Here is a 23,630-nt window from a genome sequence, read left to right as displayed (position 1 = left end):
TGGTCAGAACACCCAACAATGGTAATTCATTCTGAATAGCAAGAGCAACGCCAGGAACATACATACATTATACACTCCATATCAAATCAATCAGCAAAAACAAGTCCAGCACATTTATAAAGTTTATGACATCACCGCTTCCTGTTGACACTTTGGCAAAAACATTTATTTCTGATAGCATCTTTAAACAACATGGAGGATATTTTAAATATAACTTTAGATTGATGATTAATGGCTAACTAGTCATCAGCAGAGAAAAGAGGGTGAGCTGTGCAGAAGCTAGATGTCAAAACACACAAGGAGCTGACTGACAGAGGCATCGACCAAATTGAAGAAAACAGATGCAAAGTAAACACAAACAGCAACACTGTATAGGCATTGAAACTGAAGAAATGCTGTTTAAGTAAATCAAGGAAGCCTCTCCTCAACCTCTGACAACATGAGGACAACATGTACCAAATACAGGACTGCCAGGGATTGGCAGTATTTATGAACCCTGGTCATTGTTAAACTAATCTCATAAAAGACTTTTAAACCTTCTCAAATCAGAAAAACTTACTCCAGAACTTTGATCTGATCCTGAACATCCACAGTCCCTAGTCTCTGGTGGACCTCATGCAAGATCGTCTGACCCTGGAAGCTGCTGCCCCGGCCGTCCAGGCGAGCCACGATGACGCTGTCTGAGCTGACAAGCACCGAGTCCCAGCCGAGAGAGAAACGGTCACTCACAGCTTGACCACCAGGGGCGCTGTCACTGTGTAAGAACAGAGAGAGGAGTTCAAGCAGAAAACAGGGACTTGAGATCCCTTAAAAAACAATCACCTCGTCACTGATTGCAAGAACAGTATCTAGTAGTTGTGACTAGTCAGCTGAGCTTATTTTTCCTTGGATTAATTAGTTATTTTAAAATACTTCTGTACTTTGGTAGTGAAAAAAGCAAGATAGGAAGGAAGGCTTATTGCATTTCCAAGTATTTGTTTCTTATTGTAGCTTTTTCAATTGATAAATTATTCAATAAAAGGATCCTGCATTATTTAACACTTCAAATGAGGCAATAAAACATGCCCTAAGAGGTCCTCTGTAAACGTGTGAATGTATTTCAAAAGAAAAGTTACACACAGCATCAGTAAAAGCGGGTGCTCCTTCGTTTCATCCATTTTTATTGGGACAATTAACTCCAGACGGAGAGCTGCAAAACAAGACAACAACAGAGTTTCATTGTTTTCTTATTGTGTCATTCGTACGGATGAAAGCATAAATTATGATGGTAAAACACGAGTCACATTGTGATTTTGTTATGCTCTGCAAGTACATTTATCCCTTTGAATACATCAAAGCTGCAAGCAAGGTCAGATCAAAACTACAGCTTCAGAAGAATAAACGTGTGTAGTTGGTGGGATGGTTGTGATTTTGTTTGCCTCAAACTTAAGCTACGTTTTTATATTATGTGCATATAATGGTAGAATGTGCAACAATTTAATATAAATATACTGATACACAGAAATGTGAGGACAGAGTTTGTGGAACAAAGAAGTTGACATGGTAACATTGTTTACATACGAGATCAGCTGTTAGCTGCCCGTAGCATGTTGATGCTAAACGATGCTAGGCCCGATGTTCCCTGCGAGCTGAGGAGAAGGAGGCAAGAAGGACGTGCTGGTATTGAGGTGCAAGCTAAGGAAAGACGACATCGACCTGTCCTTCCACCCACCATTAGAGGGAATGTAAGATCTATCTACGATAAGGTGGACGAGCTAACCCAGGACCAGAAGGAATACTGGCAGAGTAGCACCATGCTAACAGTGCTAACACCGGACACAAACGCCACATTGGAAGTATTAAACCTGCTGTGGGCGGACAGGATACAGGAGAGCAAGACTGAACACACTGGTGAAAAAGGCCAGCTCAGTCCTGGACCCTGTGGAGGTGGTGGCTGACAGGAGGATTATGGCCAATCTGTCGTCTTTGATGAACATTTCTTTTTTAAATATATATTCTGATAGATTAGATATATATTGACATAGAGTGGTCTAGACCTCCTATGTTTGTAAAGGCATCTTGAGATAACGTTTGTTGTGATTTAGCGCTATACAAATAAAGATTGATTGATTGATTGACATGGATGTTTTGTTTGAGGAGTTTTCTGATGGAAACCAACAACATTAGTTTTTTAGATGTACTTCATAAAAAGGACTTCAAGGCTACACAGCATGTCTGCCTGATTGGCCTCGACAACCGCAGCATAATCTTATTAACTAGGAATCAACAGATATAAATCTTTCAATAATGGTAATACACAAAGGGGGAGGTAACTAAGAATGGATTGCAGGAGTTTTCAGCCCCAAGAACTGCATCCGTTTGCCCGGCTATTTGCTCCGTCTCATGGACTAAAAAAGGAAGTTGTTTTAATAATATTCAAGTGCAAAGATGCCAACAAAGTTTTGCAGCTCTGTGCAGTTTGCTCCTATTTTGTGTCTGATTACATCTGTCTCAAAACTTTTGAATGCATGATCCCTATGCAGTCACTACAAACTCATCAGACGGTAAAATAATCACTTTAACTGCAAATGGCTAATAGCACCTGTGTTAGTGAACTAGCAGATGTTTGCATTTAGGTTCATTAGTTTAGATAGGGGCATCATTTGCTGCAACTGAATCCAGAATAGTTCATTCCATGTAAAAAAAAAACAACAACAATGACATATCAGTTCGGGAGCATTTAACCCTTTGTGTATGTTTTATGAAACAGACAATGTCTTTCTGGATCAGTTACACAGGTTACAAAAGCTGTGCAATCATTTTGTGAATCAGCCCAAGTGTTTCATGTGAGTAAGCAGCTCTAATTTGACTTTGTTTCTACTCATATTTTTCTTCTTATGTCCATTACTTTGTCTGTGATTCTGGACACAGAATAAAGGATTGCATCCATATGTCGAGCTTTGCTCTATAATTAAACAATGTATTGTTATGTTCCTGATTCCAGGGATATTTCATAATCTGCTATAAAAGAAGTACACCTGTTTTATCACAAGTCATCATGTGCAATGGATTTATCTCAACTCTTAATGTTTTTAAATGGACATGAAGGAAGGGTTCAGGAACATTGAGCAGCATCCTCCAGCTGTGAGAATTGAAGCCTGTGCGAAAGTGTTGCACACCTATTCAAAAAAGCTGATCTTTACAGCAGAAATAAACATGTTTACAGCCACGTACAAAAAACGAGTGTAGTCTGGATAGCTCATTTCTCTATTGGCACACACTGTGCGAGGGCAAATTTTTCATGACGCGGCAATTTCGAAGATATTACGATTACAAGTTTTCCATTATGAGAGGCACAGCTGACTTGATTGACAGGCAGGAACACTGCAGCTATTAGCTAGGAGGCTCAAAGCCCGCCGCTTTACCTCACACTAGTTCGATAGCAGTTTGGTTGAGTTCAGAATTTCCAATATGGCTCCTACCGACGATTAGCCTCAAAACAGCACTTCAGAAACGGATGGGTGATGTCATGGATACTACGTCCATCATTTATACAGTCTATGTTCTGAATTCAAGATCTAAGTGAGCCTGAGTTTACAGTCGATATGCTGTATTATGCTTGAAATGACCCCTACCGTAACTTGCGTGAATTTACATGCCTCTATTTAAATATTTGGCTTTTTGGTAAGTCTAGAGGTCACGGTTAGAGAGACAACATCAGAACATTATGAGAATAAATCAACATAATATTTTATGGAGCTTGAGAGCATTTTCATACCCAAGTTGTTGATTTGAACAGTCCTCTTCTCCCACTTTGGTATTGTTCTGTTTTTCAGTACATTTATCAGCACTGTGTTGCTCTCCACTGCTTTGTGATCTGTAAGATGAACAATTACTTCAGATAGAAGAAAACAAATGAAAACAATAAAAAGCCATGTCCTGCATTATTAACCATGCCCTAGTTACATTTTAAGTCTTAACAATAAAGAAACTTTCAGACAGGGTGATGTGAACTTTTTGACCATCTGAGATTTCGGCTCATAATTTTGTTTTCTGATTTCTAAATTAGATGATTGATTAATGCAATTTACAGATACTACCAGCACACTTGCTTGAAGAAAAATCAATCCTCTAAACCGTTATGAATAAATACCTGATGCATGGGACAGACATTTTCTCTGTGCCAGGGAACTTACTGTTCATATCGCTGAGTTTGTGAAGGGTAGTTTGAGGTATTCCAGGACCTGAGGGGGGAAAGAGATTATTGCTTTACCAGACCTTAATGTGAAAAGAACGAAACAACTGCCTTCAGTAGAGTCACTATGGTCTGCTTTAGGATCCTGTAAGGTGATTCTGCACTGGTGCTAACGTATCACGATGCATCGACATAAAATGTAGCAACATGTGCACAAGATAAGTGCCACAGAATATTCATCTGCATGTGTTGGAGTCACTTGTTTAGTATTTAGATGTAATCATCTCTGTGACTGTCTTTGAGGTAGCATCAGCAGCTTATAATGAAAATAAAGGACATAATGTTCAACACTGACATTATAAACCGGTGAGATCACCTGATAATATTCATCTAATGTACACACATCAAAAAGGAGAGTTGTGAAATATTGTGAAACAAACCAGATTAAAGAATCAATGCACAACATGAGAGCTGAAACAAAACATTTATGGTCAGAGGCTTTAAGTTTGCATGACGATCTGTTTTATGCAGCAAATGAGAGGTAAGGTAACTATATTTTATTGGTTAACAGACAAATAATTCATCTCTTACACTGTTTTACACTGCGATATTATCTGTGGTTATCCTTGTAGAGAAAAGTGAACCCACAGCTTTAAACTGGATCAGAAAATACTTGTTGAAGTGTTTCAGTGTGAAGATCTTTTTATGAATGTTTAAACTTTTTTTAAATACATGACTAAATGTGATACAATGACTCAACTCAGTAACCATCAAAGATTAAGACTAAAACATCTCACTCTGACCACAATCCGAAAAAACATATCAACTTTTATCAAAGTCTTCTGGCAGCATTTTGGAAACCAGCTCATCATAAACCAACAAGAGTTTGAAGAAGTGTTGAGGATTAGATTTATGAATTAACTGAATGTACACAATTCTTCTACAATCACGTTACAACAGAGACAAACTGGTCCAAGCTACCTGAAGTCAATAAAGGTGCTGTTTTTACCTCTGCAGTTCAGAAGAACGTGTTGATAGTTTTGGCTGAGGACGGCGTCGTAGTATGTGCACTTCGACTTGAAGAGCGAGCAGGTGAGGCATTCTTTCTGTAATGGATCCACAGTGGAGACTCTGTGAGGGGAGATAGAAACAACACTCTGTATCTTCTCAACTTTGATCATGCAGATAGTTGTTGATCATTTCTCCATACAGGGGGTTGGTCTTAAACTGAACAAACCTGTATCTAAAATTCAAAGTGTGTGTGTGACTCCACTGTAGCAGAATTTGCAGCACATTACTGACCTTTAAACTGAGCATGAGAGTGTTTTATGTTTTCCATTGTGGTTTAATTCATCACTGTTTTTTTAATAAGACAGTGGATAGAGTAGGACACTGGGGGGAGAGAATGGCTTGCAGCAAAGAGCCGCAGGTTGACACAAATAATAATAATAATAATACATTTTATTTATAAAAGCGCTTTAAAAGGTTCTCCAAGCGCTTTACATGAAAATACAATTATACAATAGGAAGCAAAAGGAGAACAGTGCAAGAAAGCAAAGAAAAGCAAGGCAGCAAAATAAAACAAAACAAGAAAAAAAATCAATCAATTATAGTTTAAAAGCCTTTGTAAATAGGTGTGTTTTGAGTCCGGATTTGAATTTGGTGAGTGAGGGAGAGAATCTGAGGTGTTGGGGGAGAGAGTTCCAGAGGGTGGGGGCAGCGACAGAGAAGGCCCTGTCCCCCCAGGTTCGGTGCTTGGGTTTGGTGAGAGGGGTGAGGAGGTTGGCGTTGGTGGAGCGGAGGTTGCGGGAGGGATTATATGGCTGCAGAAGGTCAGTGAGGTAGGAGGGAGCTAGGTTATGGAGGGCTTTATAGGTGATGAGTAGGATCTTGTACTGTATTCTGAAGGGGATGGGAAGCCAATGGAGGTTCTGGAGGACTGGGGTGATGTGGTCTCTGGAGCGGGTATGAGTGAGGAGGCGTGCAGCTGAGTTTTGTATGTATTGTAATTTGTTGAGGAGGGTGTTGGGTGTACCGTAGAGGATGCTATTGCAGTAATCGAGTCTTGAGGTGATGAAGGCGTGGATGAGAGTTTCAGCTGCTGTGAAGGAAAGGGAGGGGCGGAGACGGGCGATGTTTTTGAGGTGGAAGAAAGCAGTTTTTGAAATATTGTTAATGTGTTGTTGAAAGTTAAGTGACTGATCAAAAATGATACCAAGGTTACGGATGTGGGTGGATGCTGAAACAGTGGATTTATCAATAGTGAGTGAGAAGTCTGGGCAGGTGGAAGTGAGGGATTTTGGGCCTATGATGAGAATTTCGGATTTGTTACAATTGAGTTTGAGAAAGTTTGTTTGCATCCAGGAGTTTATTTCAGTGAGGCAGTTTGTGAGGGTGGTGTGGGAAGCAGCGGTGATGGATGTGGTTGAAATGTAAAGCTGGATGTCGTCGGCATAACAGTGGAAATGGAGGCCGTGGCGGCGTATGATGTGACCAAGAGGGAGCATGTAGATGATGAAGAGGAGGGGACCAAGCACTGAACCCTGGGGGACACCATGAGAGAGGGGGGCTGTGCGTGACTTGAGGTTGTTGATGCTGATAAACTGATGGCGGTCAGAGAGGTAGGATTTGAACCAGGAGAGGGCGGTGCCAGTGATACCGAGGGAAGATTGAAGGCGGGTGAGGAGGATGGAGTGATTGAGGGTGTCGAAAGCTGCACTAATGTCCAGGAGGAGGAGGATGCTGAGGGAGTTGTTATCGGATGAGAGGAGGAGGTCGTTGGTGATTTTGAGAAGGGCTGTTTCTGTGCTGTGATGAGTTCTGAATCCGGATTGAAATGGTTCGTACAGTTGATTGGAGTGAAGATAGGCTTTGAGCTGGGTGGCGACAGTGCGTTCGAGGATCTTTGACAGGAACGGGAGGTTGGAGATGGGGCCTGGACTGTCTGCTTTGAGGACCAAAGCCTCTGTATGTGAAGCATGTGATTTAACCTCTAACACAGAACTTTCACCAGATCCGTGTTTGGATCCGGCTATGTGCTCTCTCGTCCGTCAACTACCACACGTTGCGTTTTCGGAACGCAGCACGGAGCAGGACCGCCGGACAGCTGGAGTCATATGACTGAGGATTTCCCGTGACAATCACTGTCTTTGTCAGCCTCTGAAAACCTCTGACTTGATGACTCCAGGCCTGCCTCTGTTCAAAATGACACTTTGTCATAGTTAAATTAAAAACGATCTACGGTTAACACAGAGTGTTTTATTCTGAAAATTAACCGGATGTTTTCGTTTTGTTTTGGTGCCTGACTTCCTGTCCCGCTCCATCTGCTCTGTTGAGATTGATGCGTCATGCTCCGGGCATCCGGCAAACATAGAAGTCTTGCGTATCTGACTCAGAGAGTTCCGACCTGCCGGATCAGAGACACAGCCGGAATGCAATGGAGCAGCTTCAGTAAAAGTTAACACATTGAAAGGAATAGAAACCTGTCAGATCCGGTGCCATGATGGATCAGAGACGGACCAGACACGGATTTGCTGGAATTTGGCCGTAAGCCAAACTGGTGCACTAGTGTTTTTATATTTTACATGTTTTTATTTGTATTACAGTGTTATTCATTTCTCATATGCTTGATGTATTTCATTGCTTTTTTATTCACTGTGCAGTACTTTGCTAAACTTAAATGTTTTTTTAAAGAAAGTGGGCAGGATTTTATGGAAATGTCAACAATAAAAGTACCTTAAAAAATGTCAAACTCTGCCTGAATGATTGATGATGTTCTCTTTGTGTTACCTGTAAAGTTGTCGCTGTGTTGATCCTTCCTCTGTACTTAGAAAATAGCTATGAAACACAGAAAGAACCGTTTATTTGACAGCTCATGATCTGTGTTTTGTATCATGTGTAACACTCCACCATGTCAAAACAGTGTGGTCTTAGCTCGTGCTTACACTGAGTTTGTTTTCTCATCATAGGCCAGAATCTGAGACACCTCCCAGCTTCCTGACGTCAGGTGACGAAGATTAACGTCATGAACCTCGGACTAAGAACAAGAAAGAATACAACACACACAGACAGGATACATTAGTTATATTTAAGGAAAGCATTAAGAAGCATTTTGGTCTTCACTTGAACTTTTCTAAAACTTTTGTTCACTTATCTCCACAGAAACAGAACTACTGTTCATCAGAACCTAGAGCCTCCTGCACATTTACAACTCTTCTTAATTAATTCAAGAGAGAGTACGCTTAACTCTGTGGTGTTCAGGAAATAGGAAACAGACATAATATAACATGAGGCTTCTAAAAGAGTCGTATGAAGACTACGAACAATTACTTTGGACAGGAGAGATAAGGAACGACCACAAGGCACAAGCACTCAGACATTAAAAGCTTCAGTTAAACACAGAACAAACGTTACATTTTTGTAAAATAATAAAGTTTGTGACAGTTCTACCTGGTTGGAAATCACGGTGATGTGGCTGAATGTACCACGACCGCCCTGTTTTAAGGGCATCGTGACAAATAAAGTTGTGCAGTCCTTGGAAAATACTGGCTCCTCATTCTGGGGAAAGATAAACAGCAAACACAGAAATAATTGATTAATGTCTTGGAAAACATCCTGAAACTCCAACAGGACAAAGAGACAGTTACAGATGTTTAGCTGGACTGTCTTAGAGGGTTACATTAAAAATGAAGGGCAGTGACATCTCTTTAAAATCTAAATATGGCTTCTGGCATGTTTTTGGCTGTGAAAAATATCCACCTCCTCTGACTCTCCTCTACCTGCTTCTCTGCTTCCTGGTTGGGAGGAGCTTGAAACTCAATAAAGTCAGCCAGCTCACCTATGGTTATGTCTTTACCAACAACAGAGCTGACCAGCTGCATTTAGATGAGTCATCATATAAAAACGATGAAGGCTCTGATTGATCTGAAAGTTTCTTTGCCTTTACTTCAATCTTAGTAGCAGCCTCTGGTGGTGAAAAATTAAACCAATGCTGGAGCGAAAAGAAACCAACCATAGTTCCTGGAGTGTCACCTCCAGAAGCAAAGGAATCCCTGCTAAGTCCTATGTTAAAAGGCTATTTTTTTACAGCTCATATACACATATGCTTTAATGCATGCATTCTTTTTTAATGCATAGTGCTGCTAAGAGTAATGCATACATTTGCATTATTAGGGGCGTCGTCAGTGTGCTAAAAGATGGACATGTCTTGGCTGTTAATCAGGCTGCACCCCTTTTATTTCTAGATTGATCAAAAGTTCATAACGCCTCTTTAGAAACCAATGGGTGATGTCACTGAGACTACGTCCATGTTTCATAGTCTATGGATCTACCAAATCATCTCAAGAGACACAGTATCCTTTCACCCAAAGTTGTGTTCATTGTCTAATTTGATATAAATGAGGATTCAGATATTAAAAATCAGGTTGGCTTTGTCATTTTGGCATCACACTTTGGCTCCCCGGGTCACTAACACCAGAAGCCTCTCTTTGCATGCCTGCTGACGCTCACAGCATTGTTATGGTCTCTCTCCCTCACACTGAATACTGTTGTTGGCTGACGGCTTCACACCAGCCAGCCAAAAAACGATGCCTAGAGATCCCAACACAGCACAATAAAGGCAGAGGGACGGCCTCTCTGCAGAATCAGAGAGTCTGCCTCTCATTGAAAAAGATTACTTTTTGAATGAGACTTGACATTTTTTATGAGACACTTACTTTTCTTGATAATAGATTGAAAGTTCTATAAATGTGCATGTTAAAGATAGTAAATCATCTCTTAGCTGATGCACGTACCTGTCGATCCAGCCACTTCTCAGATGTCATCACGTGTTTCTGGACAGATGAGATCCAGTCAGAACATTTCAATGAATGTATATTAAAAAGTCTTTAGAATAAGTTACTTCCTCACCTTTGTGCATTCACTGGTTGTGACATCACACAGGGAGAGAATCGACATGTTTTGAGCTCGATTCACCCAACGCACACTCAGCCTCTCTTTGGTGATCCACTTCACCATGGTGATGTAGTACTCACTGCAAACATATGTAAGAGATTTATAGAGGATATAAGTCACATGCACATCAGTGACATCCTTTTCTTTAACGTGCTGACATCCTACATACCTCCTCTCAAAGCTGTCAGGAGGTCTCAGCTCTGTTGTTATGGAGCTCCCATCTACAGTGACCACATACAGCCTGACGGTGGGGTTGATCTGCCCCATCTGAGGCAGAAAGAAAGCACATAAAGCTTCATTACATACATAAACATTTCAAGTTAGGATGCAATAGCATGATGCAGGCACAGTAACAATTATATCTAGATCTGACAACCCACTGCACTGGTTTACTATTTTTATACTCTGTCATAATAAACAATGCCAACAGGACATGAAACATGTAGGGAACAAACTGTGTTGCTGTGTTCTCTGCAGGCCCTGGAGCAAGTCAGCGAGTTTCTCTCCGTGAAGTCTCAGAAAAAAGTGCTCATTAGTCTACGTAGAAATGGAGATCTCACAGAATACAGCACAACCTACATCTAAGATGACAGTATCTATTGCACGCTTATGCTTTCTGGTTTCTTTTGGTTATATTTGTGTCGACTCCAATCCTCCTCAGTCTGAACTTAGAATAGCTTCTTACTGTTCTACAGAATAAAATACTAAAAATGACTGTACTGTATGTGGCCTGCAAAATACACACAAACACATCTGACTCTGCTGATACTTATGGGTAAAGAGGATTAAGTCATTTATAGTACACCAACAGGATGACCAAACACTGACAAGATTGATGAGTCTAATGCTCCTGAGAGAACCTTTCTTTCTGTGCCAGTTTTGGCGCCCCCTGTGGAGAGACCAGTTCCTCTTTTATATGTTGATTTTGTCCTGTGCAAGTCTAGCGGCCAAATTCCACCAGATCCATGTTTGGTCTGTCTCCAATTTGTCACAGCACCAGATATGACAGGTTTCTATTCTAGTCAATTTGTTAACTCCCACTGCAACCGCTCCATTGCATTCCAGCTGTGTCTCTGATCCGGTAGGTCGAGCCCTCCAGATCAGATACACAAGACTTCTACATTTGCCGGATACCAGAACACGACGCATCAATCTCAACAGAGCAGATGAAGCGGGACAGGAAGTCATGCACCAAAAAAAAATGAAAACATCCGGTTAGTTATCAGAATAAAACACTCAATGTTATCGTTAGATCGTTTTTAACTTAACTATGACGACAAAATGTCAATTTGAGTGGAGCCTGGAGTCAACAGGTCAGAGGTTTTCAGAGGACCATAAAGACAACATGGATGAGGAGAGGAGGAGGAGAATCCTTGATTCAGTGATTGCTGCGGGAAATCCTCGGTCGCATGACTCTAGCTGTCCGGCGGTCCTGCTCAGTGCTGAGTTCCGAAAACGCAAACGGTGGGTGTTGACGGACGAAAGAGCTCGGAGCCGGCCAGTAGTGTATCAGAGACAGACCGGACATGGATCTGGTGGAAGTCCCGTGTAAGTAGTGTCATCTTCTTTTCATCTTCCTTTCATTTCCAAAATTCTCGAAAAAACTGCTGCCTCTCAACTCCATTCCCATCTCACCAGTAACAGCCTTTACGAACAATTCCAGTCTGGTTTCCATCCCCGCCAAAGCACAGGAACAGACCTAATAAGGATCACAAATGACCTCCTAGTGGCAGCTGACTCCATCCTCATCCTCTTCTATCTGAGTGCGGCCTTCAACACCATTTCTCACCCCATCCTCGTTAATAGACTCTCTTCCATAGGCATCACTAACACCCCCCTGCAGTGGTTTCACTCCTACCTCACAGGCCGCGCTCAGTTCATCAAACTCAAATCCCTCACTTCACAACCCTCCCCCGTCACTTCAGGTGTGCCCCAGGGCTCTGTCCTGGGGCCCCTCTTCTTCATTATCTACCTTCTCCCACTTGCCAATATCTTGGCATCCACTTTTCCTGCTTTGCGGATGACACTCAGCTCTGTCTCTCCAGTAAACCTGACTCCACCCTCCGCCCTCACCCTCTGCCTCTCTGAGATCAAGCCCTGGTTCACCTCCAACTTCCTTCAACTTAACAGCAATAAAACATAACTCCTCCTCATTGGTACTAAATCCACCCTATCCAAAGCTGACAGTTTCTCCCTCACCGTAGACAGCTCAACAGTGCCCCTCCCTCAGGTAAAGAGTTTGGGTGTCATCCTCGACAGCTCACTTTCTTTCCACTCTCACACCAATAACATAACCCGGTCTGCATACTTCTGTCTCTGTAACATCAATCGTCTCCACCCCTCTCTAACCCCTACACCACTGCTATCCTGGTACACAGCCTCGTCACCTCCTGCATTGATTACTGTAACTCACTCATAAGCTTCAACTGGTCCAGAATTCTGCAGCCCGCATCATCACTAGAACCCCCTTCATTCACCACATCACCCCCATCCTCCAGCAGCTTCAATGGCTCCCGGTCAATTTCAGAATCTCCTTCAAAATCCTCCTGTATACATTTAAGGCCATTCACTACCTTCCCCCCTGTATCTGTCTGATCTCCTCCACATTGTCACCCCCTCTTGCTCCTTCAGGTCTTCCTCCTCCCTCCATCTCTCTGTGTCCTCTGCCCGTCTCAGCACCATGGGACCAAATCAAAACTCAAAACCCATCTGTTTCAAACTGCATTCCCTGTCTAACTTCTCTTCTTCATTTTAACTCGGTGTTACTTTGCTTGTTGTTTTTATTTATTTTATTGTGTTATATTATTTATTGTGTTTTAATCCCTCTGTAAAGTAGCCTTGAGTGTTGAGAAATACCCTTTTAAACTAAATGTGTTATTATTATCTGACTAAAAACTCTCACAATGCATTTATTTCGCAGTTATGTATCCCTGGCTAAGTAAATCAGCAAACCCAGTATGCCCAGACAACAAACACATTTCTTGGCACACATTTGGACATTAAATTAAGCTAGTCTATATCTGTGTGTGAGGCTGGCTCAGAGACTCTCCTTGTAGACTAAGACCTTGTGTGTGTGTGTGTGTGTGTGTGTGTGTGTGTGTGTGTGTGTGTGTGTGTGTGTGTGTGTGTGTGTGTGTGTGTGTGTGTGTGTGTGTGTGTGTGTGTGCACCAATATTATGTTTGCATTCTATAACGCAGTTCTGGAAAGTATCATCAGATAATAATCAACAATGTGGTTAAAACAGCCATGACAGTGATCAGGAGGAGGGAACAGCCGTTTCTTCAGTCCATTCATGAAGGGAAAGCACATAAAATCACAGGAGACTTGTCACATTACATCCCGAATATAAACTCTTACTTCCAGGTGATGTTCCTGAGCCTGTAAGTTTAAAAGCAATTGATTCAATCTTTTTTTCCTTCTGACCTCAATCTCGCTGAACGCTGGAAAAACAAAAGCTGAATCTGATCCTTGAGCAAGCAGTCCATGGCACACTGATTTATCCTGGTTTTACTCTAGTTCTGATTATTTCAGCTTCAGACATTTACATCATATTTATTATTGTGCATATTTTAAAGTATTTTACCTGTACTTGATTGTTTAATGGTTGCTGTGCTGTTTATTATATGAAATCAAAATGCACTGACCTCTATGTTCTTTATGCACTACAGCCAAAGACAAATTACCCCTGAGGGACAACTCCATCTAACCTGATCTACCCCCTCAGTGTTAACACATGCATTAATAATAATAACTGTCAAGCTTGTCACTGATGGTTTTCAAATGTGTTTCACCACCAGTTGAAAACTCCTACAGGGGTTTTTAATAGCTTAATTATTTAAAGGTGCAGTGCATATAATTTAGCAGCATTTAGCAGAGAAGATGTGGAAGAAATTGATTATAATTTTCACAAGTTGTTTGTATTTGTGCAAAATGATCTCAATACAAAAATCTATTGTTTTTGTTAACCTAGAATGAGCCTTTTATATCTACATGGGAGGAGATTACTTTCCATAGAGGCCGACATCTTGTGATATACTACTAAAGCAGCACATAATGGACAAACTAGTAGCAAACACGTTTTTGTATTTAGAGAGTATTTAGAGTGGTTGTTATTGTGTGCCAAAATAATCTGTTCTTGATAGATGTTTTTGATAGTAAAATAGTGACAAATTGAGGATCATACTCATCAGGTATCACAGGATCTTCCTGTCCTCAAGGTGAGCAAGGGAGCGTTTCAATCTGGAATCTGACAGCTAGATATCGCCAAATATTCCTGTTTCTACACACTGTGCCTTTGAGAATATATCACAAAGGACATCCTCAAAACAAACGGTTGAGGACATTGATCCCTTTAACCTTTCATCCATCATCATAAAGCCAAAGTGTTACCGTCAATATTCCAAAAGATGACCAACCAGCTAACTAGCTGTTGTTCAAACACAGACCAAAACAGACCTTTGCTCATGTAAACACACTAAAGGTGGAAAACAGAGCAGAGGTGATATTTTAAAAAGACCATGTAATATTTATTTTTTAAGAGATGTTAGCTTGTTGATGCCTTGAGTAGTTTACCTCTGTGTCTTTAGAGTTGCATTAAGAGAATCTCTGTTGATCTAGCGGTTGGGATGATGGTTTTTATGTTCCAATATTTTCTTGTATAAACCAATGAAACTAAGTCTAACAACCAAATATGTGCTAAGGTATCATTGGATACAGTTTTCTGACATAAGATACCCATTGAGATTGCTTTAAAGGGCCTTACTGTGTTTATTGACTTGCAAGGAGATACCTACAATAATTGACCCCCCAGAGACTAAAGTAGAAGTATGACTGAATCAGTGATCTCAGAGACAAAAGGAAGAGAACGCAATTAAATCTCTGCTTCGTTAAGTCCTGCAATATTACAGAACTGACCCCACACAAGGATAGAACAACAGAACCACTGTGTGCATGTGTGTACACAGATTTACACACTGTGTGGGCAAAGCTAAGATGAAGTGTGGTGCTTCATTAATTAGATGCCCTCTTATGATCTCCATCCCCCATCTATGGTTATGAACCGACAAATGAGTTCCCCGTCTACCCTACGACCCCTATTCCATCAGTTTTCCAGCATCCGCCTCCCGTCTGAGAGACATTCAAAACACTTAAGGTCTGCATCAAAGGATGGGGGCTGTGTTAGGCTGTCATTCTAAAGCACATCATTCTCCGATCCCTCCCAGTGCTGCAGAGCCCAACAGCAGCAACATGGGAAGTCAATAAAGCATGAATTAACCATCAAAATGGTTCAGTACCCTTAATAGATAAGCTTATGAAGAGAAGAGTATTATTTATGGTGCTGGTTTGATACAATAAAGTTGCAGTTAAGGAAAGTGTATACCTTTGCAGGTTAAAGAGTAGTCCACTGCAAAAACCAAATTCTTAGCAAGTGTATGGTCAAGTGTGTAGCAAAGGAGGGAGGAGCCACATGCAGACGGTTAGATTCATTAACAAAAAGCCAAAAGGCAAAACAAAACTAAGTTTCAAATTTGCAAAACAAAATCCAAAAGGTCCAAACGAAAACACAAGGAAGCATCTGGGGGCACAAGAAGGTGAATCAAAAGGAACGCCGGAAGCCAGAAAACACAGCAAACACAAGAGACAACACACAGGACACAGGGGAAACTAATGGAGTGCATCAATGTGGAGGGACACACAAGGAGCAATACCTTCAAAACAAGACAGGAAACACTTCACACAGAAGGAATACAAGAACACAAGGGTAGAGAAAGACACTACAAGGCAAGAAAGGACAACTGAATAACAACCAAGGGAAACTAAAGAATGGTTAAATAAAAGAAAGCACTTCTGGTCAAGATATGTCATTATGATTAAAGGCACTGTGAGGAATTTTAACTGATTTGAAATGTCCCACTCTTATGCTGATGCCTCTTCATGACCTACTGAGTAAAGGAGCTTATCAGCTGCAAGATTAGTTTTTTCTTTAGAGTGAATTTTAGGGCCTAAATTGTGGTCAAATTTCCTGCAAAAAAACGCAGTCAATATGTGGTTCTCGCCCGTAAGTGTCTCTGTTTTGAGATCATTTTCTTTTTTTTTGTTTTTCAGGTAATTATTATGACATCGGAGCTCGCATCACGACACCGGGGCTGTGACGGGTGACGTTAAACCGGTATGTCTGGACGTCTTTTGTAAGCTAACAGTACAAATTTTAGTCGTTATGTTACAGTTCATAATTTGATAATGAATACATTACCTCGTCACTCTGCATCCTGCAACAAGTTGTTGTGGACAAAAAAAAGAGGTATTAAAAAGAATATCTCGATTCATTCATGTGCTTCCACAACAAATGAGCCACATCTTTACCACAGTAAGTAAAGGTGCTCATGGGAAATGGAGTCTTTATCCTAAAGAATCACTACTGATTTCATCTAAAGTGGTCACCAGAATCAACACCTCATAAAAACTCCTCACAGTGCCTTTAATGTGAGACGCTTTATTTGTTCAGTGAATTCAGGCCTTATTAGTTATCTTGAAATAAATGTTTGGACTTCTCAGTTGTAAGTTTGTCTTAAAGAAGTGTAATGAGATATTTTGAGGTTAATTAAAACATTCACTTGCTTAGATTTGAGATTCTGCAGTGCTGTAAGGTTGTTGCACAGTAAAGGAAGTCATGAGCAGTCAGATTTCAGTGAGAAGTAATTATTTAAATCTGCTCATGCTGTGATCAGAGAGGGTGAAATATGACTGGAAATGTTTAGCTACTGATGTTTGTTTACAGCAGTGGAACTACTCTCCTTTCCCCATGCTGTGCTTGTATTTTTATATAGTGCAACAAGGTGGATCTAAGGCGTAACAGAGCTTTGTCTGGGCTCTGTAAGGAGGCTTATGAAACTTACAGTCAACCCCTGTAAGGAACTGCAGAGCTCTATCTCTGTGGTGAGCTCGCTGTCTGTATATCTACACTGAAACAGGCCTCTTGACCCTCAGTCTGGTTTTTAACGGCTGTCCAATCTGCAGAGATATCAAATGCTGCCAACATAGGGGAACTCCACACTGCCAGAGAGGCCATCCTTGTTTCATGCTGGACTCCTTAAAGGAAGGTGAGCTTCTAAGCTCAGTAGCTTTCAAAGAAACTGACCCTGAACCATCACCTATAGCTTCTGAGGTTCCGCATGGTTCTGCTCTGGGTCCCCTTCCTCTTCTTTAAATCACGTCCCTAGACTTTGTTATCAACCAAAGCAGCTTTTTGAGCCATAGCTATGCAAATGACACCCTACTATGAATCTTAGATGGGAGCACAAACGTGTGACTAGCTAACATCTCTTATTTTGATTTGTATGTTTATCCTTGAATGTGCTTGTTGTGGGTCACTTTGAATACAACATATGACCAAAGGTAATAAACATTAATGAAATGTGATTTGATATCAATGTAATGAAGTCATTTTCACACCCAGCTTTCACTGAGAGTAAATAAAGACATAACTAATGACAGTTTTCACGCTGCTGAAACTTCTGAGATCTACCTTTGGATACGGGTACTCCTTCCCCCTTGGATACAGAGAGCCTGTGAAGCGGGGCAGCAGCATCGTAGGAACCATGGTGTCATTGATGGTGAGGTAGGCCAGTCTGGAGCCGTCAGGTGACCACCAGTGAGCCACCTGTGTGTGCAGCACCTCCTCTGGAGACACAGAGACAAATCATGCAACCTGATCTGTGAGAGTACTTTTAAGACTTCTGCCAGGTGCAACATTTAACTCCCTTTCTTTTTCTCTTGTGTTTCACATTTCAAGTTATTCAATTATCTTTAACTGCAATAATCATATACTATTACATTATATCTCGAGTGATGTCTTGTAAAATAATTAGCAAATTGAACGTCATTCATGGAATTCTTGGAGGAATTACTTGATTTATTTATTGTTAATTGATACGAACTGCCCTGTGAGTCCCATAGCCAATTTAAAGATGAAATAATTGTATAATTGAAAAGAAGCTTTAATTAAATCCACTGTTTCAGATTTCATGACTCAGCACTTTGTCTTACCCTCATAGAGCCAGTCTGTGATGCCATTAAAGATGACTCCCTCCTGACCTGAGGACGTGAGCCTCCACGAGCTGCTCTTCACGTCCGTTTGGTAGTAAATGTTGTTTTCAAATATGTATATCTGTGGGACAGAGCATTAATATTATTCAATATAAACATTATCAATAAGTGGGATAAGTGACTCATCGGAGTGGATTAATATGAGGCACACATACACAGACTCAAACCTCTAACAGCAAAAAAGAAAGAAAACTACATCAGCTTGTTTTCACTGCTGCATTTTAGCAGCACATTACACTGACTTGAAATAACAAATCCTGTTCTTATGAATTAATGAGACAATTATTGCAGATTTATGAGAAAAGTCTTAGTGGAAAATTGAAAATCTGTTTTTCTGAAACACACTGGTACCTTAAATCCCAGAGGAAGCTTTCATTTAAACCACTTAAGAAGGCAAACATGCCCAGAATGTTCAGTTTAATCCAGAATTATTTTGGTTTAGGTTTGTGTCACTGGGGGATATTTGCATATTCTAACAACAAAGATGGTTAGTTACTAGTTTGGCAATTGTGCACAGGCACATTCGAGATTTGCAGTTTTACAGACATGATGTGTTTTCAGATCTGCAAGACATTACAGTGTTTCTCCAAGTTCAGTTGGGCTGATACGACATGCTTCATGGATTTAACATGATGTATCTGAGAAGTTTTCAAACTGGCTTTGTGGTGACTTTAGAGACATTTAGCTGGAAATACTGGATATACAGCATGTAGAGTGCAGATGAGGTACCATATCTGGTTCATTCATTTCAAAATAACTTGTAGTTCTGAAATCATTGTGTTGTTAATTCAGAGAAACAGACCCAATATTTTTACAATATACAATATGCTTCTGTTAAATCTGACTCTTTTGAATTTTCCAGATGCATTTTCAAATTTTTCACATTACAATTATTGGCATTTGTAGCCTTTTATCCACTGAATGTGAATCCAGTATTTTCAAACCCGGGCCTTCTAATTTATTAATTTATTTACTTACTCATTTAACATATTTGTAGCATATTGATGACTATCCTTGCAGAGAAAAATCAAAGAAACAGACATAACATCTCCTTATCTGGAAGAACAGGTCCACTGCTACCTCTTATCGTCAGTGTTTTTTTTTGCGTGATTGTGTGACTTTGGTCCTTTTGAAGGGTATGCTATCATCCAACACAAGGCATGTAAATAAACTCATTAAAGGAGACAGTGGTAGTCCAGAAACTCTTGTTCGTGTTCTGTGATGTATACTCTTTTTAAAGGACAATGGTGGTTTCAAAGAGAGTGATGTTTACCACTGTCTCTCTTTAAAAAAGATCTAACATAAAAATGATCTTCTTCAACAGGGATCCTTTTAGTAATGTAGACAGACACTTGTGAAAACATTATGAGCCTATCAGTGTCATAAAATGTCCTCTGGTCTGAAACATTTGCCCTCAGCAGTGAAGTTGCAGTAATTACAGCCTCTCGAGATGATTCAAAACCGTGTCAAAACAGCAGAATCTGCCTTTAGTCCTGAACTTTAAGCACAACACAGAAGGACCAGGAGCGTCTCTGTTGACAGATTCAGAACCGGGTGAGCTGATCTCACAGTGAAAACCTGCCTACTGATCACAACACATTCAGGTGATGACTCATCCTCCGATAACACGGAGGAAATATGCAGGGAGAGCTCATGAGTAATGAAAACTACTTTGTCATTAGCGCTCTGACCCACTGCTGTGGGCCTTCCTGTTGAAACACTCTCACTGAGGGCAGGTGGAAACACTGAGGAAACGAGATAAGTATGCTATCAAATGGTTAATTACTTTCCTTGTCAGCAGTGGAGGAAATAATGGACTGATTATTCCGTGCATAACACTCTGCACGATGGAGGCATTACTTACACAGAGAGTTTTAGGCGTGTAAGAAGATGTCTCACAGAAACAGCTTGATCATTAGAACTGTTGCTGGACTCTCTTTGAAATAATTGTTTAGTTTCAAGATGTTTGGTTTCTTCTCCCGACTCAGACACAGCCTTTGATCATCCTTTACCTCGCTGCACAGAGAGTTTTATGAATGCACTGAATTATACATTACACAATATTGCATAAGACACCTAATTAGACACTGACTGCTACCTTTCTGCATGGTTCAGGATTTTAAATTTTACGTGAAAGGACAAGCATTTATCCATATATAACACTGGTAGAGAAATTGTGTTTATTCATTCATGCATTTTTTTATTGTCTTAATAAATAAATAATAATAAATCTATATTTTTACCTATTTTACCTAAACTAAAACAATTTAGCTTATTTGAGCTGATTTTCTTGATATACATACATTCAGTTATGTAAAGAAAATTCCAAACTAGTGGCTGTCACTTTTGCTTTAATAATTATTTAAAGGATTGTTAAATTAAAAAGGGTTTTCTATGTTCTGATAATTAAATATTTGTTGATTTAACTAAACACTTTTCCTCTGCAGTTGTACCATTACTAATCACCAAAGTTTTGAAACTTAAGACGGAAATAAATATCCAACAAACCTTCAAAGTAAATAAATGTAACAAATAATTAAAAAAAACATTTTCCAGCAAAGTATTTTTTTGGTAATTTTTGCATTTCCACACATTGACCTGGGCATTTTTTCAATGCATGCTAACACATATTCTGAAAGGGATGAGTGACTATTACACCTGTTTCTGTTTAACTCCGTGTTTTGTGAATCTGTAACACGACTGAGCTTTAGCATTGGTTTAGGATGAGATGAATATGTGCTGTCTGAGTTTCTTTACTTTTCTTGGTTTAAACATGTGGAAATTAAAAAAATCTGCTGGCAGTGTGTACTTACAGTCATGAATAAGTTGTTCACAATTTGTGTGTAACTACCTCAGACTTTGATACAACACAGAGATAGTTAAGCACAGCACTCAACAAGAAAGCATCTCATACAGCGCGTCTTATCATCCAGCTGTTACAGGAAACACACAACACAAAAAAAACACTTATTTATATTACATGCAGCTCAACAAACACTTCATTAGCAGACTGAGGAGAATTCACCTTCTAATGCTCAGAGTTTTCATCCCAGCGCTTCATTTTAGAGCGTTTATGAGTGTTTATCCTTGCAGCGTACTCACCAGCTGCTGAGCATGAACGCCCCACGAGGCAAACTGGAGGACTGAATCAGACACCTCTGGAGGATTCAGCTCCCGCACCTCTCTGATTCAAGGACATAAATATACACGTTACACAGAGGACATCACACACTGTGTGAGAAAGAACATACTGTTAGTTTAACATGTTTTAAAGTCTGTATCACCGTGCAGAGGAATACCCTTGTTTTTTAACCTGGGCCCTATTATTTAGATTTTTCAATAACAGTGAGGAACGGCTGCACAGTTCACCTTGTGTTTGATCAAAGTACGTCCACTAAAAGTCTTGTTTTTACCACTGAGAGTCCCATACTGTTATTTAAAGCATCTAACAACATCCTGGGGAGGATCCCTACACACATAGACCTTTTGTTTTAGAGTAAGAGACCATCTTTCAAACCAGGAACAGCTGACAGTGTTCACTTTAACCCTCCAGGCTCCATTGACCAGATACTTAATTTAACCTTTAGCACTGCTGTCTCTTGATAATAAGTGAGTAAGTAAATACAAGAATGAATAAGGCAGTGATGGACTAACAACTCCCATCTGCAGGGTAACAGAACTTTTTTATCAAATGAGTCTGGTGGTTTCAAACAGGATCATCTTAATCCATCACAAAAGACGTTATTGGAGGCCTAAATGAAAAAGGTATGACATGTATTTTTCGACCTTTATGATCAGATACGGTTGTTTTCTCACCTTGTGTAAAGGTTGTAGATCAGGTATGACGCCAAGAACGAGTACTGGTAGATCTACAAAACAAGACAGAAGAAGAAACACAGTTTAATTGTGATTATGAATTGTTAGTTTTTTCCCCATGAATGATTAAAAAGACCTCAGCAGCCAAGAAATACAGGCAAACAGTTTTAATTATCATGACTAATTCAGCAAATTAATCAAAAGATGAAGCATCAAAGCAGATAGTCTTAACACAACGTTAGTCTCTGATAACAGCACAGAAAAACACACAATGCCAAACAATCAGAGGAGATTCAGATTTTGTTTTATGAAGCATTTCCAATCATAATTGTAGCAACTAAGTGTGACTTCACTTTGTGTTGAAACATTTTAATGGATATTAATTTGCTGTGCCCAAGATGAAACCTTGCAGAAAACAACAGAAATATTAGATATAATAGGCAACGCTCTATTCCAGCAGTTTAATTAACACCAGAGTTAATCTGAGGTGATTCTTTAGTCACCTGCAAATCAGGCCAAGATATGATGATGTCATTGTCAGAGCTTTGGCTCACATGGCTTTTAGGATTCAACAAGGCAATGTTCACGTATAATAGAAATAATAATACCAATAAACTTTATTTATATAGCACCTTTTATAATATTAAATGCAGCTCGGTGCTTTCCATGTAATACGTTCAATAGCATAATAACAATAACAATAAAAAATGAACTGTAAAGGAAATACATCTAAAAACACATAAAAGAAGTAAGATAACAAAGAGGTAAACATTAAAAGGGATGAGATAACTGATAAAATAAAAGTAATTTGGGGATATAAAACTTTAAAAACACTGTCAGAAACATTGAACAGAGGTTTAACTTAATTAAAGGCAAGGCTGTGTTCAAATCATTGGTGCATAGCTATGGAAAGCTTCCTCACCAAACTTCCTGTAATTGTTTTTTTGGCACACACAACAAGCTAGCGTTAAGTAACCTCAGTTATTGATTTGGAACACACTCAAAGAGCAATCTGACAGATACGAAGGAGCTAGACCATTTTTCACTTTAAAAACAAGTAAAAGCATTCTAAAAACTATCATCAATGTCACAGGTAACCAGTGCAAAGGTGCCAAAAAAGGTGTCTGCCTGGTTTCTCTTACAATTATTGCTGCCGGATTTTGAAAGAGTTGCAATTGATCTACTGTTTTTAGTAAACCAGAATCAAGTGCATTGCAATAGTCTAAACATGAGAAAACAAAGGCATGAGTAAGCGTCTTAGCATCTTCCAAGAAGAGATAGTCTGATTTGTGCAATGTTTCTTAAATGAAAAAGGCTACCTAATGTTGCTGATGCGACTTTCAAAGTTCAGTCCAGAATCCAAGATAACACCAAGGATTTTTTTTTCCTTCTTACTTGATCTTGGAGCCTAATTTCTATTGTTTTATCTCTATATGTTTGTATCTGTTATTGTAATTTTAGTTTTGTTGTCATTTAATAAAACATTTTTTCTAATCATCTACTTTATGATGCTGGTGAGGAAATTGATCAGGGGATTTAGAACCCCTTAATTTCTGACACTAGACAGGTACAACTGGGCAT

General features: G+C 39.9%; 1 protein-coding gene across 2 annotated transcripts in view; it reads right to left on the bottom strand.

The window, feature by feature from the left end:
* The window catches only part of LOC117820450 (inactive dipeptidyl peptidase 10-like), a 139,070-nt gene that overhangs the window by 8,481 nt on the left and 106,959 nt on the right, over positions 1-23,630 (bottom strand). For both annotated transcript variants that reach the window (XM_034694224.1, XM_034694225.1), the window contains 15 exons: positions 22,050-22,102; positions 21,336-21,417; positions 18,174-18,294; positions 17,653-17,807; positions 10,296-10,393; positions 10,082-10,205; positions 9,967-10,005; positions 8,624-8,731; positions 8,119-8,210; positions 7,964-8,011; positions 5,184-5,305; positions 4,176-4,223; positions 3,758-3,856; positions 1,120-1,189; positions 560-754 (listed from right to left, as the gene is read on the bottom strand). In XM_034694224.1, coding sequence (XP_034550115.1) covers positions 560-754; positions 1,120-1,189; positions 3,758-3,856; positions 4,176-4,223; positions 5,184-5,305; positions 7,964-8,011; positions 8,119-8,210; positions 8,624-8,731; positions 9,967-10,005; positions 10,082-10,205; positions 10,296-10,393; positions 17,653-17,807; positions 18,174-18,294; positions 21,336-21,417; positions 22,050-22,102 — 1,454 coding nt within the window. The remainder of the gene's footprint in view (positions 1-559; positions 755-1,119; positions 1,190-3,757; positions 3,857-4,175; positions 4,224-5,183; positions 5,306-7,963; positions 8,012-8,118; positions 8,211-8,623; positions 8,732-9,966; positions 10,006-10,081; positions 10,206-10,295; positions 10,394-17,652; positions 17,808-18,173; positions 18,295-21,335; positions 21,418-22,049; positions 22,103-23,630) is intronic.

Source organism: Notolabrus celidotus, chromosome 10 (assembly GCF_009762535.1).
Source record: "Notolabrus celidotus isolate fNotCel1 chromosome 10, fNotCel1.pri, whole genome shotgun sequence".
In the NCBI taxonomy this organism is placed as follows: Eukaryota; Metazoa; Chordata; class Actinopteri; order Labriformes; family Labridae; genus Notolabrus; species Notolabrus celidotus.
The sequence above is the reverse complement of the archived record's forward strand: the minus strand, read 5'-3'. Positions and strand labels throughout refer to the sequence as shown.